Source organism: Mus caroli, unplaced genomic scaffold (assembly GCF_978045245.1).
Source record: "Mus caroli unplaced genomic scaffold, Mus_caroli_1 scaffold_11, whole genome shotgun sequence".
Taxonomy (NCBI): Eukaryota; Metazoa; Chordata; class Mammalia; order Rodentia; family Muridae; genus Mus; species Mus caroli.
In genome coordinates, this window is record NW_028227266.1 from 102,025,007 (window position 1) to 102,040,775 (window position 15,769).

The 15,769-nt window shown below is 47.2% G+C and overlaps 1 protein-coding gene across 1 annotated transcript in view; it reads right to left on the bottom strand.

Moving 5' to 3' along the window:
* Positions 1-15,769, bottom strand: part of LOC110301200 (inhibitor of carbonic anhydrase) — a 37,686-nt gene that overhangs the window by 9,789 nt on the left and 12,128 nt on the right. The window contains exons 6-12 of the mRNA XM_021171527.3: positions 14,923-14,978; positions 12,009-12,187; positions 9,217-9,388; positions 7,929-8,071; positions 7,244-7,334; positions 5,841-5,897; positions 2,916-3,071 (exon numbers count right to left, since the gene is read on the bottom strand). Of these exons, the coding sequence (XP_021027186.1) occupies positions 2,916-3,071; positions 5,841-5,897; positions 7,244-7,334; positions 7,929-8,071; positions 9,217-9,388; positions 12,009-12,187; positions 14,923-14,978 (854 nt within the window). The remainder of the gene's footprint in view (positions 1-2,915; positions 3,072-5,840; positions 5,898-7,243; positions 7,335-7,928; positions 8,072-9,216; positions 9,389-12,008; positions 12,188-14,922; positions 14,979-15,769) is intronic.

Sequence of the window (15,769 nt, forward strand, 5' to 3'; positions counted from 1 at the left end):
GAGGCAGGTGGATTTCTGAGTTCCAGGACACCCTGGTCTACAGAGTGAGTTACAGGACAGCCAGGGCTACACAGAGAAACTCTGTCTCAGAAAAAAAAAAAAAAGAAAGAAAAAAGAAAGAAAGAATGAATGAAAGAGAAGAGAAGAAAAGGAGAGAAAAGGAAAGGAAAAAAAGAAAAGAAAAGAAAAGATTCCAGACCACGTAAAGGGACTGACTGGAGATGAGCCAGCCTGAGAGCTCACAGAAGTCTACCTGTCCTCAAACAGGACCAGGGTGTTGAAGGGTAGGTAGAGAGTGTAACTCGAACATAGTGGAAAGGGAGTGGGCTGGCTTGTTTGACCTAAACCCAGGTGTTTTGGTCTCTGCTGTCTTGGTTTTCCCTTTAGAAAGCTTGTCATTGTGACTTCAAGTTAGGAAAGCCATGACTGCCAAGCGTAGCACTGGGTTCCAGTGAACTACACTGACCATGGGCCCTTCCCTTTTTCACTTACTCTCTGTAGGTATCATTCAGAGCTCAAGCAACCACACCCATGGATCTGCATGGCCCCCGTTGCTCTGGGAAGAAGGAATATGATTTCCTGAAGCTGGAGATAGAGGGACCTTCCATAGACCAGGGAGTCAAGAGATGAGGAATGAGTAGGCGGTCCCCAAGGGAATGGAGAGAAGAGAAGCTTACAGACAGGGGACTGGCACCTGAGAAGGCCTATGTAGGAGCAGGACCCAGACATAGCATAAAAAGCTTAATGGGGGCTATTTGAATAGACCGTCAAGAGAAGGGAGTAGGGCAGGGGCAAGGTTCAGACCCCAGGGGATATTACTGTATAGCTACTGTTGTTTATCTCTAGAGTAAAGGGAGTCTCTGAAGTGATTTAGACAATGCTGGGCCCAGTGGATTGGCACACACAATCAGAACCATACTTTGCAGAAGTCTGACTGAGAGGTAGATGGATGTAGGGTTGATGTGCAGCTCGGGTGGCAGGCCACTGCAGTGGGCTAGGAGAGGGAGGGTGAAGTAAGAAGACATGGGTGGGAGGAGGAAGAACTGATGCTGCTGGGCAAGTGGGACTCCAGAGTCCGCCACCATGCTAGGCAGTCCTGGAGCATCACCAGGTTAGGATGAGAGAACACCGTTTTGGATAATCGAGATGAGTTTAATATGCCTTCGAGATCTTAAGTAGATATGGAAATAGTTCATTAGATAAATGTTTGGGTTGCATGTGGTCATGCACACCTATAATCCCAGCACTTGGGAGACGGGAAGATCAGAGGTTCAATATCAGTCTCGGCTACATCTCGAGTTTGAGGCAAAGCCCAACTTCTTGAGACTGTGTATGTGTGTGTGTTGCAGTGTGTGTGTGTGTGTGTGTTTGGTGTGGTGTGTGTGTTGTGGTGTGTGTGTGTGTGTGTGTGTGTGTGGTGTGTGGTGTGTTGTGGTGTGTGTGTTGTGGTGTGTGTGTGTTGTGGTGTGTGTGTGTGTGTGTGTGTGTGTGTGAAGGAGCAACCTGTGCTTAAGAGCTATTGTCCTTTAGACACAATAAAAGCAATAGCAGTCAGCATTTATCCAGTGCATACCGAGTACCTGGTTTTGTATGGGCAGTGTAATGAGCGAGCTGCATTTGGATGTGAGTGCTTAGGGATAAGGCTTAGATGGGAAGAGAACCACTTTATGAAACCCTGATGTTTTTTAACCAGGTTGGAAAGGATAGACTCCTTTAGGAGAAGGAGAAAAACAACATCTAGACATCTTCACGAAAGCCAGGGAACCGAGGGGGGTGGTGCTGGGAGAGCAGGAGCTGAGCAGCTGGAGGGCACTGTGGGGGTCTCCATCAGAGTGATGCCCTCGAGATGGATGATGCAAGAAGACAGACAGCAGGAAGTGGAGATGTGAGAGAAAGGTGTGTGGCTCCTGTAGTGTTTTTAAGATCTGGGAGGAAAGGAAAAAGTGAACTTAGACAGGGGCTGCAGGAGAATGTTGTAGGAGTTAAGATTCTTAAAGATAGAAGACATCGGTGTATTGAGGTGTTGAAAGGAATTGTTGGATAGGCTAAGAAGAGAAACATAGTTGAGTGTCTTGGGCTTTAGTGAGTGGTACCCAAGTGCAGGGAGAGGGATCTGGGCATGTAGGAGGCTGAGGAGAGGCAGCAGTCAGGAGGTCCATAGACTCAGCAGCCTTCTGCTGATGGATGCTGATGGTTTCAGTTGTCTTCTGATGGTGTCCACTGACTGGGTCATCTGCCAGAGAAGGTGGCAGGTGGGTGTGGGTTTGAGGTGTGTGGACACAGGCACAATTATTGGAAGTGTGAGGGGCAGCTGCACTCGGGAGTGTTGGGGGCCTACTGAGGCCACTGGCCAGAGCTTTTCCAGAGCAATGACTGCTCTGTTGTCCTGGGCTCTTCTCCAGCCTGGTTCCACTGTTCCAGAGAAGACTGGGATGTATCAAGTAATAGAGGCAAGGAATCTGAGGTACCCTTGAGGGTGCAGCTGAAGTGGCAAGGGTGGGAGTCATGAGAGCAGGATAAATGTGCAAGGGGAGGCAGCACTCCAGGGTCTTCCTGGTGAAAAGACTTCAAGTGTGAAAGCTGTCAGTTCAGGGTATATGTGAAAATAACACACGTGTGCACACTTACACACACTACTAAGGCTCCATTTATTCCCAGGACTGTTCATAAGACATAACAGGGCCCTTTCCCTGAGATCTGCCTTCAGGGCTATATACTCCCATCAAAAGCAGGTAGTGAAAGTAGGAGAAAGGGGAGGAGCTACCTGGGAAGGGGTGGAGCTCACTTTCTGTCAAGCCCATGACCCAAATACCCTAGGTGGCTAGGACATTCCTTGCCATCCCCTGAACTGAATATCCCCCCAACTCAGGAACAAGCCCAAGGAAAGCACCGCCTCACCTTCAGAACACACTTACCAAATTTGCAAGACCCAGTTTGGTTGTATATTAAACTCATGGGGACGTTCCAGCCTTCAGAAGTGCCAACGGCCGTGTGGCAGGACTTCTTGCCTTGCAGAGATTTCCAGGTGATGCCAACATCCGATTTCTTAACCACAGCCACAACATAATAACCTTGCAGTGGAGACACCGAGACACAAGCTCTTTACTGTTTGGAGACAGAGTGGGCAAAAGCGGGATCTGACACACTCCCTTCCCCGGGAACATTTAATGGAGTCTCTGTGTGGAGGAGAATGTGAACCTGGTTTCTCCATCTTCTGTTCAGCTCCATCCTTTGGCTGGTGTGCTGAAACTACATAGCCATTTGTCTGCAAGTGTGACCTTAGCATGGTTCAGGATCTGTGAGAATGGGAGTGTGGGACTGGTCTAAGGGGGCCCCTGCTTCTCTGGTAAGACACCCTCATTTTCTAATCTCGCTGCCTTTCCTTCTAAGGTAATCCTGTGGCTCTCTGGTGGGAGTGAGCATTCCTGCCTTCTTCCTGACTTCTGGGACTATTATTAGTGCTTCAGGTTTTCCTATCCGAGGAATACACTACTGAGTCGTGCTCGTTAGTAAGTTAGAGCTGAAGAGTGGAATTGGTTAGGTTAGACAGATAAAGTTATAAATCTTCAGAATTAGGAAATGCCGTCACCCCCACCTCCATTACACGCACACACCCTGCCCTCCGTGTTCAAATGTGGGAAAACTGGGGCTCAGCATGGCAGGGGAAGACTTGTCTCACTAGCTATCTTAGATGACCTTGGGTGCCTCTACATGTACCTACACTTCTCACTAGTACAGTGATGGCTAAAACTCATCATGGGGGGGTGGGGGGATCTGTTGTGTTCCCAGCATCCTGCTTTGAGTGGGGAGAGTAGATGAATCTGTAGGTTCCCAACAGTGGTGCTAGTGGCAGAGATAATTCTAGATTCGCTTGTGGAAAAGCAATTTCCACTGACTGGACTCTGTAATACAAGTAGCTACACTATCTACTACTGATGATGATAATAATAAAATTATTATTATTAAATACTAATACTGTCTTCAGGTCTAAGATTTTTACACTTATTTCATTAAATGCTATCATCTATCTTTGACTTTGTGTGAGAAAGACAGAAATAAAAGATGCAGAGACAGAAAAGAAAGAGGGGAACAGAGATGGGAGAGACAGAGGTGGAGAGATATACAGGAGAGAAAAAAGAGATAGTAGAGACATATAGAAAGATAAGAGACAGATTTGGTCTGATTGTTTATGTTGACTGTTGACTTGATATGACTTAGAAGCACCTTGGAGATAGAGCTCTGGGCATGTCAGGGAGAGTTGGTCTTGATTGGGTTAACTGAGGCGAGAAAGCAGGTGCCATTCCCTGGGCTCCATAAAAGGAGAAAGCTAGCCGAGCCCTGACACTCATTTCTCTCTGCTTTCTGACTGCTGATGCAACAAGACCAGCTTCTGCCACGCTTTCACCACTGAGGGATTGTCTCCCCTACAACTGTAACTAAAACAAACCCTTCCTCCATTAGGATGCTTTTGCTATTGCAACAAGGAAAATAGCTGGTACAGTTGGTTAAATACAGAGTCCTCTCCACCCATACTCAGACTGAACCTTCTCGATGACAGCCACCATGTGTCTGAATTGTCTTCTCAACATCCTTGCTGACCTACATTTGCATGTGACTGCAGCTCCTGGATATTTCAACTTTTCTTGAAACAGACATGTTGTTTCTGACCATAAATGATCAGACTGGAATACACAGCTGATGGAAGCCAGCTCTCAGTTTTGAGTATGAGGACGCTATTCAGAGAAGATTTCTTAGCCATGAATGTAGAGAGTGGGGAGCTTCAGGCTCCTATCACAGGGAGATTAGGGTGGGCTGCTGTAGTTGAGCAGGGACATAAAAGCATGGGGACCTCTGTGGCCTGGTGCTCAACAGGGGCAAAGCCCACCTGAGGCTGCGTGTGCTGTACTGAGCCAAACCTTCAACTCATCAGATCTCTGCTGAGCCGAAGTAAGCATCTGGTGTTCATCTTGGGGCTCTGTCATTAAATCCAACAAAGCAGTCTTCTGGCCTCTGCCAGAAGTATTTGACTGGGTAGAATTAGAGAGAAGTCAAGAAATCTCATTTCCAATGGATTCCCAAATGATGCTGATGGTCCAGGGAGCATACCCAAGGCCACATTCCACCTGATTTCAAGGCTGGATCCTTCAGGGGAAATATAAACATCAGCCATGGAGAGATGTTGGGCAGGAGACTTATCTCCTGAAGGTGTTTGCTCTAAGGACCAGGTCAATTCCCCTGTTATCAAGTTCCAGCTAACCACAGGGTGATTCTCATTTTCTTCTTCCTCCTCAGCAGCCCCTGGGAATCTCCTTCTCTCACAAGGCCTAACCTGCTCCCAGATGGCTTCTGCCCCTATGCTGACCTTTGTGCAAGAATGGACACATGACAGAAACACCGTGCTGTGTCAGGAGGACTTGGGGGTCTGCTCATCTCAACTCTTCTCAAACTCAACTGCAGCCACCCCTGGCTGTTTCCCCCTGGGAAGACACCCAGTCCCTGAGCCTCAGTTTTCCCAGTGGAGCAATAATGCTCATTCTACCAGGTTGCTGAGGAGAACAGACAGGAGCCTCAGAGTTCACAGGAGTCCTTTCAATTGTCAAGTGCCCTGCAGACATCAATTATTATGGCTGCTTTAGGAAGAGGAAACTGGAGTTACAGGTATTTGTGAGCCGCCTGATGTGGGTACTGGACATCAAATCTGGGTCATCTTTGAGAGTGATCATCATACTTCACTGCTAAGCCATTTCTCCAGCCCTGATTTTGGTCATTTTTAAGGCTTCCTTTGCCTTCTTCCCAAGGATAAGGTTCTGCCCCAAAGTTCAAAAAGCTGACTCACTCACCTTCCAAAGGTGCATTCACACACTTAGACCCCAGCCTCCCACTGCTGTGGGTAGACACTAAAAAGAAAAATAGAAACACTGAAGGTCCATGTTAAACTCTCACACAAGTTATTCTACCCAAGCTGTAAGCTCTCGACCTCAGCTGAGATGGAATAAAATGAGAAATGTTGGCTTAGCAATCCATCGCTGGTTATCACCAGTCAAAGGTTCTGCAGCCCATTTAGTTTCTCCCTTAGTCTTTGCTACTATAACATCAGGTTCTACCCCAGAATCTCAACACTTAAACAGATCCAAAGTACAATAAGATGCCCATAGAAGGGGAGCAGAAGAGAGATCGCTGCACATCTTGGCAGAGATGCTTTTGAAGCAGCTGTCTGTATCTGACATCTTCTCTGAGCTACAACAAGTCTAAGCCAGGGGCTGTTTGGCAAGCACTACCCACTGCATGCCCTCCAGTATCATTCTAGCCAGAATAAGAGATATGATGTTAAACTCTCTCTGCCTGTAACTGTTCTAGCAGGGGCCAAAGATACTGTAGAGACAGATACCTGTTGCCCTCACTTTGGCTCTCAGACTATTGGAACACTGAAATGCCTTCAGGAATCTCATGCTGGAGAAGGGAAAGACTCAAGAATCACTGCAAGTCTCTGAGGAAGATCTTATCTCCCAGGGAGAGGTTTCATACAGTTCTACCACCCTGTCAAACCACCTTGTCAGTCCACCTTGTAGGTGAGACTAAAGCCAAATAGCATGATGGATCCATGATGTGGGAGACCACATCATGACCAGGATTGATTATCCATGCATGTCTCTTACCCTCTTATTTAAACCTGAACCTTCATATCAGAACCCTGAAGATGGACTTAGGGGTCGCAGCCCTAATGGGTCCACTTCCTTATGTGGCTATGGTAGATAAGATCTCTCTCTTTCTCTTTCTTTCTCTCTCTCTCTCTCTCCTCTTTAATTGTTATCCGAGGGAGTGGCTGAGCCTAGCTTGTCATGGCTGCTGAGACCCAGGAGCTAGCAGCAAGTCTAACCCAAGGGCTAGTTGGCAAGCATTGTGGTGGCTTTACCCACCACATGCCCTCCAGTATCATTCTAGCTAAAACAGGAGGTATGACGTTGAACTCTCCTTGCTGGTAACTGTCCCAGCAGGGGCAAAGATACTGGAGAGACAGACACTTGTTGCCCTCACTTTGGCTGCTTGATCCTAAGACCTATGGAAACATGCCTAACACCCACATCTGTAGCTTATCTGCTTCTGACTGGGGAGTCCGAGATTCTACTTCAAAGAGCCCTAAGCTGCGAAAATAGTCATCCTCATCTTATCAGAAAATGACATTACTTCTTCACCTTTCTGTGCCCATGGCCCAGGGAGAAACGAAGAGAAGCCCCCCACTCACGGTAGTTCTCTCCCAGGACAGGTACCAGGCCGCAGTGGCCTGCGACGTAGGCAAACCCTCCATCCAGGCTCATGGCGTCCGCTTCTCCCTTCTGAAGTTAAGAAAGAAGTCAGTCGTAAACTGTGTGGCTCTCATTCCTCTGACCCTCAGAGTCTTCATCTCATGAACATTCTGTCATGGGTCCTTATTTAACCAGACAGCAGAACTGGTGGAAATACGGAATTTAGAAAACAAGACCTGCCTCTGGCCTGTCAGCTAGAAACATGCCCAATTCAAGCCATGCTCTCTGGACATCCCTGTGTCCTCCTAGAGGACCCTCTGGACATGCCCAGAGCACACTTTCTTTATGACCATTGTCAGTAAATTCAGAACCCCCATGGCCAGATTCAGGTACTATATTTAATCTGTCTCACGGGAAAATGTTTTCTTTCAACCAATGGAATCAAATCCATCACCTAAATCCCATCAGCACCACATTCATAACTGTGGTGCAAGAAACGTTTGCAATAAATAATTAACTAACAAAATAATGAATAACCATTAAGAAAGGCATTCATAATTAACTTGATATTTTAATCAAGATTCTAAATAGAGCAACTAATGTATTCTTATAGTTATAAATATGATCCCAGAGATAAAATAGTTATATGAAATGTAGCCCAGATGAAGGAGCAGGGTTTCCTACCATGGTGGCAGCGATGCAGTCCTCAGGGGTCTCCTCCGTGGCACACGCCAAAGCACCACCGCTCACAGCACTCCACTGGTCACATTTGGCCCTCTCCTGCTGGCCCACTGCACACCACTTCACCCTCTGGGAGTCTTCCAGACCTAGGATGCAGAGAGATGATCCAAGGACCCAAAGAAAACCCCAGATGACTGCCCTGCTGGGCATCACTGATGGCAAAGAGCAGGTGCGACTCATTCCTTGCCATCAGTCATTGTCTAGGAGAAGTGGAGACCAAGGCCTTCATAAAGCAGCTGAGGTGGAGTTTTCCCTTCCCTCCTGATATCACCTCCCCAGGGAAGCTTCTTAGCTCTCCCTTCCAGAACTTCCATCCAGGGAGCAGCCCATGGCAGTCATGTGCTCTGCTTGGATGGTCTCATCGCTGTGGCTCACCTGCTGTGTCAGTTCCCATCTAACATCTAACACTGGCACTGCTCTTTCTTTTGTAGATGCTCGGTGACTATTGTTTGACTAAATTGGGGGGTTGGGGGTGCTGGGGGTTGAAAACAGAGAAGCGAAGGAGGGGCAGGCAGCAGAGGCCAGTGGAAGCAGGAGTTGGGGGTGTGAGGGTAGTGCTGCACTCAAAGCCTCCGCAATGCCTGTTCTAGCTCTGCTCCTGACTGTGATCATGGATGTGTTTCCTGGTCAGTTGAGAATGAATTGTCCTCTCTGTTGAGCAAACCCACCACTGGGAGAGTAGACTCAGTTAACACAAGAACCTGGAACCACCGTGGCTTTAAATTGTCTATGGTAGGGAGCTGGAGAGATGGCTCAGTGGTTAAGAGCACTGGCTGCTCTTCCAGAGGTCCTGAGTTCAATTCCCAGAAACCACATGGTGGCTCACAACCATCTGCAGTGGGATCTGAGGCCCTCTTCTGGTGTGTACTCATATACTTAAACAAAACCTTTAAAAAAATCTCTATAATAGAAAGGTTTTCAAATCCTTTATCTGGGGACCAGAATACCCCAGTAATCAAGCCCCTGCATAACATCTGTAAGGCTCTGAGTTCAAGCCCAGCACCACCACTTCCACCAATATAATGTTCTCATCCTTAAATAGCGTGGCATAGCCCTTTCTCCTGACTTATCAGAACATCTGCTCGTTAGCCCAGTGTATCGAATAGCACTTGTGGGCTTTTCTGGCCATTAAGGTTAGGTGAAACTTGCAGCCACCAGCAAAATCTCAATCCAAGGCCTCTGCCACACCCGGTGGCTGAAGCTTGGCAGGTCCCTCCTGAGTCTGACATACCTCTTTTAAGGTTCCGAATGGCAGAAAGAAACTCATATCCCAGGTACAGACTGATGTCCATCTTTCGAGGGACCCTTAGGAGCCCATGAGCAGCATCAGTAAATAGCAGGTCCTCCCCGTGAGGGGAGCCAAAGAGCTGAAAGGGTGATGACTTGTCTTTTCCAAAATGTTCCTGTCCAGAGGCAGGAAAAGGAACGGAAGAGCATTGTTGACACGGAGGTGAAAGTAAAGACAAAACGAAACCAAACTAGGTAAGGGAGGGGGGTGGGAAGCCATGCGGCCATCCCTGTCTGTAGTGAGAAATTTAGTTTCTTTAAAATCTCACTTATGTTATGTAGACATGTTGTTGTTTTAATCCCGGGTGTGGGATATGGGGCTGCTTCAGATTATTCAAAGCAGCTGACCGCCTGCCTCATGGGTGCTCTGGCAGGGACGTAATTATGCTGGCTGCAGGGCTGCAGATAGTTTTAATTCTGAGGACTCTGGAGAGGGAGAAATGCAGCCCCAAGAGAGGCCAGGAGGGATTCAGAAGAAGAGGAGGAGGAGGAAGAGGAGCAGGAGCAGAAGAGAGAAGGCAGCAGCTGCAGCCTTTCCATGCTGCTCCTGGTTGCTGTTGTTGGGGTTAGTCAAGTGGTCATACACAAAGAGTAAAGAGACAAGAAGAAGTTGAAGATATCCTCACTATGAAGATCAGACTCCCCCACCACCTCCAAGGAACCCAACACCCCCAGTCAGCAGAAAGTAGTCTAACGAGAAACCTATGCGTTCTCTCCTCTCTAACCTTCTTTCTCTACTCCCTGGTGTTGGGCTGTTGGAAGGAATAAGGGTTGGAAGGGAGGTAGAGGTAAAAGAACCCAAATAAAATAAATAAAACAAATACACCTACAAGTTGTGCCCAGATGTGAGCCTTGAAATAAATTAGATAAATAATAATAATAATAATAATTAATAATAACACTAATTATTATCCACAGTTTCTTTCTGTGATTTCAGTTTCCAACAGTTAACAGCATTCTGAAAATACTAAGGGGAAAAATTCCAGACAGAGGCATCAAATTTTAAATAACTTTAATTGTAGTATATGGATGTATTTTGTTATTATTGATAATCCCTTATTGTACTTAATTTATACATTAATCTTTATCATACATTTGAATGCACAGATTGCTGACTTACAATAGTTTGATTTGACTTTTTTTTTTAAGCACAGTGATAGGTGTACTAGAGTACAGCTCACTGAATCAAGGAGTGTCTATCTCCCTATCTATTATTTATTTACACATCTAACTGGCAAGCTATCCATCTGAATATGTATCTATCTGTCGGGCTTGGGATTTTCTTACAATCACAGACATCCACTAAAGCTTTTTAAATAACCCCTTACACACAGATAAAGGGAGATAGCCACGCACAAAGACAGTTCCAGGGCTTCTAACAAGTTCTTTTAAGGACAGTTTCACTCAAATCCCATCTAGCCTGTGCTGTATAAACTCAGGCAAACTGCAGTAAGCTGACTCCCGACCTGTAGAAAGGGGGTCTGAGTTGGTCATGTGCCAGGCTGCTGCCCGGCTCTAGTAGGGCTCTTGCTGTGTGTTCACATGAGTGATGGCTTTTTCCTCCCTGACTGGTTGCCCTGGTGATGCTAGACGTTCCCTGAAGTTGCCAGCAGGGATGCAGGGTAGGCGTCCTAGACCTTCTCTTTACCTCAGGCTTGTTGCTAAGGACCAGTTATTAAACAGTCTCTTTTCCTTTCAGGCTTCCAAAATACCCCAAATGCCCATTGCCTGTGTCTCCATTGCCTGTGTCTCCATTGCTTGGCCCACAGTTGTTCCTGATTTCATCTTTTCATGGTACCTGTCCAAGTGCTCTTTCAAAGGACTGCGTTTGCTAGGTATGGCAACATATGTCTGTATTCCCAGTACTTAGGAGCGTAGGGAAGGAGGATAAGGAGTGTGCAAGTCCACCTTTGGCTACTTAGCATAGTCAAGGCCAGTCTAGGCTACATGAGACCTGTCTCCACAAAAACCTAAGCACAACAACAATAACAATAGCAAAAAAAAAAAAAAAAAAAAAATTCAAATGACTGTAGTTTCCTCTTGCAGTGGCTCTGCATAAAATCAGCCACCTGCTGAGTTTTCTAATAATCCTTCACCCCTCTTTTGGACACACACATACACACACACACACACACACACACACACACACTGCTTATCCCCAGGCCTCAGGATTTATCCCAGAATGCCCTTCCAATCAGTTCCTCTGTGAAAGCACGGAGTACACGGCCCGTGTTCTCAAGGTGGTGCAATTCCTTATGGTGCTAATGCATGCACACTCTCCTTGTGCCTGGGTGCTTCAAGGACAACTAGTTCATCCCTGAGCCTGAACACAGTGCTGGCACAGATAGGGTCCAGAGGCTGGCTGGGAGAGATTTCCACCAATACAGAGATCATGTTCCTGTTCCTCCACCAGGAGAGTCACAGGCCAGGGTAGGGGGTCACAAGGGAAGCGCTTTGTTGAAGAGGGTGGGACTCCTTAGAAAATGAAAAAGAGAACAGAAATGAGACAGGAAGTGCTTAGCCCTGGGTTGGTGATGTAGGTCACATGGTCCTAATGGCTTCTACTGTCTGGAATAAACACATAGCAGGTAGATTGTTGGTGAAGGCATCGCCCATTGTATCCTGAATGCACAAAGATGGCTAATGTTAGTGTGGTCAGATGGAGGAAACCCATACACACCACACACGCTGAAGCCGGGAGCTGAGGGCTGAGGAAAGGATATGGGAACGGGGTACCTGGGCCACTCTGAGAAGCTCTTGGATGGAGTCCTCCTTGCCATCCACACTTCGAGCCACCACAACATGAGAAGGGACCCGGGCCAGGTAGCACTGTTCATATTCCTCCACTGGCCTGCGGGTGTTGTCCCTGCAGAGCAGCTCGTACTGGTCCCTGTCGGCCTTTGTTGGCATGACCTCTGAGGAAGGAAAGTTCGGGTGAGCAGGCTGAGCATGGAGCTGTGCTGACCTCTCCCCACCACCACAGAGCAAGTGGCCTGAAGGGGACAGAGCTAGAATCCTTTCTAAACACACTTTCCACAGATGAGAGAGCAGGGGGTGGGGGGCTCACCAGGGGAATGACAGGCTTACAGTCCCACTGTGACTCCCACAGGGTTGGGTACCATGCCTGACCCTGGCCCCCTCCAGCTGCCTACATCCCTGTGGATCTGAATATACAAACGGTGGCTGCAAACACACGCTTAGCAGTGATGACCCACACAGCTGTATACAAGACTCACTGCTGCCCAGGCCTCTTTACCCTCAATCCCCCAAGCTAAAGGAGGATAGAATGATCACATCATAGACACGAAGAAACAGAGGCAGAGAGTTAAGGTAACTTGTCAAGGTCTCAGATATGCTGCCATGCTGGGGCAATTCATGTCCCTCATGAACGCAGTCAAGTTCTCCCCAAGACAGAGCCAAGTTCTCCCCAAGACAGGGCCTGCTTGGGGAAAGTGCTGAGAGAGCCGAGGGTAAGAAAGGATAATGGGGTCCCAGTCAGGGGACTCTGCAGGTGTGAAGCACAGGTTCCTTGGTTGCTACTATGTTGATTTGGGTGTTGTGGACCCTGTCCTATTCATAGGTTGAAGTCATAATCCACAGCGTCCCCAAGTGTGACCTTACTTTGAAGTAGTCTTTACAAGTGTGTGCCATTAAGATATGACATAGTGGAATACAGTGGGCTCCTAATTCAATACAATCGGTGTTCTTGTGGGAGAGGAAACTGAGCCAGAGACATGCATACAGGGAGACATGACATAGTGGAATACAGTGGGCTTCTAATTCAATACAATCGGTGTTCTTGTGGGAGAGGAAACTGAGCCAGAGACATGCACACAGGGAGACTGCCATGCAAGCATGACATCAGTGTGAAGTCAGACAGTGACGATATTTATGTGCAAACCAAGGAAAACCAGAGATGGCCACCCAGCCAGGAGAACAGGACGGGAGATTCTTCCTCATGTCCTCAGAAGGAGCAAACACTGTTGACACCCTCATCTTAAAGTTGCAGCCTTAGCTGGGCAGTGGTGGCACACGCCTTTAATCCCAGCACAGTCACACATAAACACATACACACATAAACACACACATACATAGAATAACACAAACACACACATACATAGACATACATACACACACATACACAGACACACACATACATACACACGTAGATACATACACACACAGACACACATACAGACATAAACACATACACAGACACACAAACACATACACAGCTACATACACACACATACATAGACATACATAAACACACACATACACAGACACACATACACACAAAAAAACATACACACAGATACATACACACACAGACACAGTCATATACACATACACACATACACACACAGACATGTGTTCACACACGTTCACACATACATACACACACTCACACACAGAGAGAGACACATATACAAATACACATACACACATACACAGAGAGAGAAAGACACATATACAAATATGTACACACAGATACAGTTGTTGTTGGTATTCTGTCTAAACTTCACCCCAACAGTTCCTGGCAGCAGCCAGGTAGACCTGGCCCTATAAAAGGGGCTGCTTGGTCCCTCCTCTCTCTCTTACATGTTTGTCTCTCTCTTGCCTCTTGCCCCCTCTCTCCCCATTCCCTTCCCCCGCCCCCTCTCCACATGGTCATGGCTGGCCTCTACGTCTCTACTCTCTCCTCTCTGCCTTTCTCTGCCTCTGCTACCCTCTTAACTCCCCTCCCCCTGACCTGAATGAACCCTATTCTATACTACACTGGTGTGTGTCTGGTCCCTCAGGGGGAAGGGATGCCTCTGCATGGGTCTGCCGGGGGACCCCCTTTCCTCACACCCTGCCAGAACACATTCTTATAACTCTTTCTCTTTTTATTATCACAACAGTTGTTTTTTTTTTTGTTTTGTTTTTTTTTGTTTTTTTTGTTTTGGTTTTTTCGAGACAGGGTTTCTCTGTGTAGCCCTGGCTGTCCTGGCACTCACTTTGTAGACCAGGCTGGCCTCGAACTCAGAAATCCGCCTGCCTCTGCCTCCCGAGTGCTGGGACTAAAGGCATGGTCACATACATACATACACACCTCACAATCCCAGAACATGTAATCTTAACTTGTCTGAAAACGTTGCTTTGCTTATTTGAGCTAAATTGTCCAAAATGGATGGTGGAAAGGTTTGCCATGTTACTTTTGATTTTAACTTTTTCAATGGGAAGGGGGGTAATCAGGGTAAAGCCTTTACCTGGTATATACAAGGCTCTTGGTTTAATGTGGGGCAAAAGAAACTTCTTTCATTTGTTGGTAAATTGCAAATAACCATCCAAAATTCATGTTCCCTAGATTTATAGAGGCGTCAGCAGGTTGGCTAAGGCAGCAAGAAAGGGATGGGTGCAGGGCCCTGAAATGGGGGTAGTCACTAAGAGACAGGTGTGTGCTAAGAAGAATAAGTGGGGCCCTAAGCAATGTAGAAATGGTGGAAATGCTTTCATAAAATCTCTTCAATGGCATTAGCCTCTCAATATCAAAAGTCTCTAGAAGTTAAAAGCAAAAACAAATAAGCAAACAAAAAATCCCTTTGGAGACAAGAGCCAGAGCCTTTGGCCAGGCTGGGGCCCACTTTGCTCTTCATCCAGCACTTACCAAACACTGTCAGGTGCTTCACGAAGCTCACATCCGCCGTGCCATCCTGCAGACATCTGCAAACAGGACAGCCAAGGTCAGGCCCTCTGCCTGGGAACACGGTTCATCTGCCTCTTGCACAATGTCCCTTACAATCTAGGAAGGCTATGGTAGAAGTGGTGGCGCCCATCTGCCTTCAGAGAGGCAATGGCCTTATCTGGGGCCTTTGAACCTTACAGCCATGCCAAGACCTGAAGCAGGCAGGAGCCTGGAAACCATCATGGCAGACAGCTCCAGAGAGGGGTGATGAAGCAGACAGGACCCTCACATTCCTCCTAGGGAGCAGTTCCAAGCAACTGGTTTGGTTTTGGCTACTTACAAGTCATCAGACAAAACCTACTGGTGTGAGCCACCATGACCAGTAATAAATCAATCTACCCACAAAACCTTCAACCTCAAATTTGTCCTGCCTACAGGATGTGCAGAGATAAAGATGGAGCAGAGACAGAAGGAATAGTCCAACCTGAGACCCATCCATGGGAGAGAGCCAACCCCTGACACGATTAATGATATACTCTGCTATGCTTAACAAAACTGTCCTCTGAGAGGCTTCATCCGGCAGTGGACGGAGGGAGGCAGATTGACAGACCCACAGCCAAACATCAGATGGAGTTTGGGGAGTCTTGTGGAAGACTGGAATATAGATGGCACCACAAGAAGACCTACAAAGTCAACTAACCTGGGCCCCTGGAGGCTCACAGAGACTGAAGAGTATGCAGAGGCTGGACCTAGGACACTCACATATTTGTAGGAGATGTGCAACTTGGGCTTCATGTGGGTCCTTTAACGAATGAAGCAGGGGCTGTCT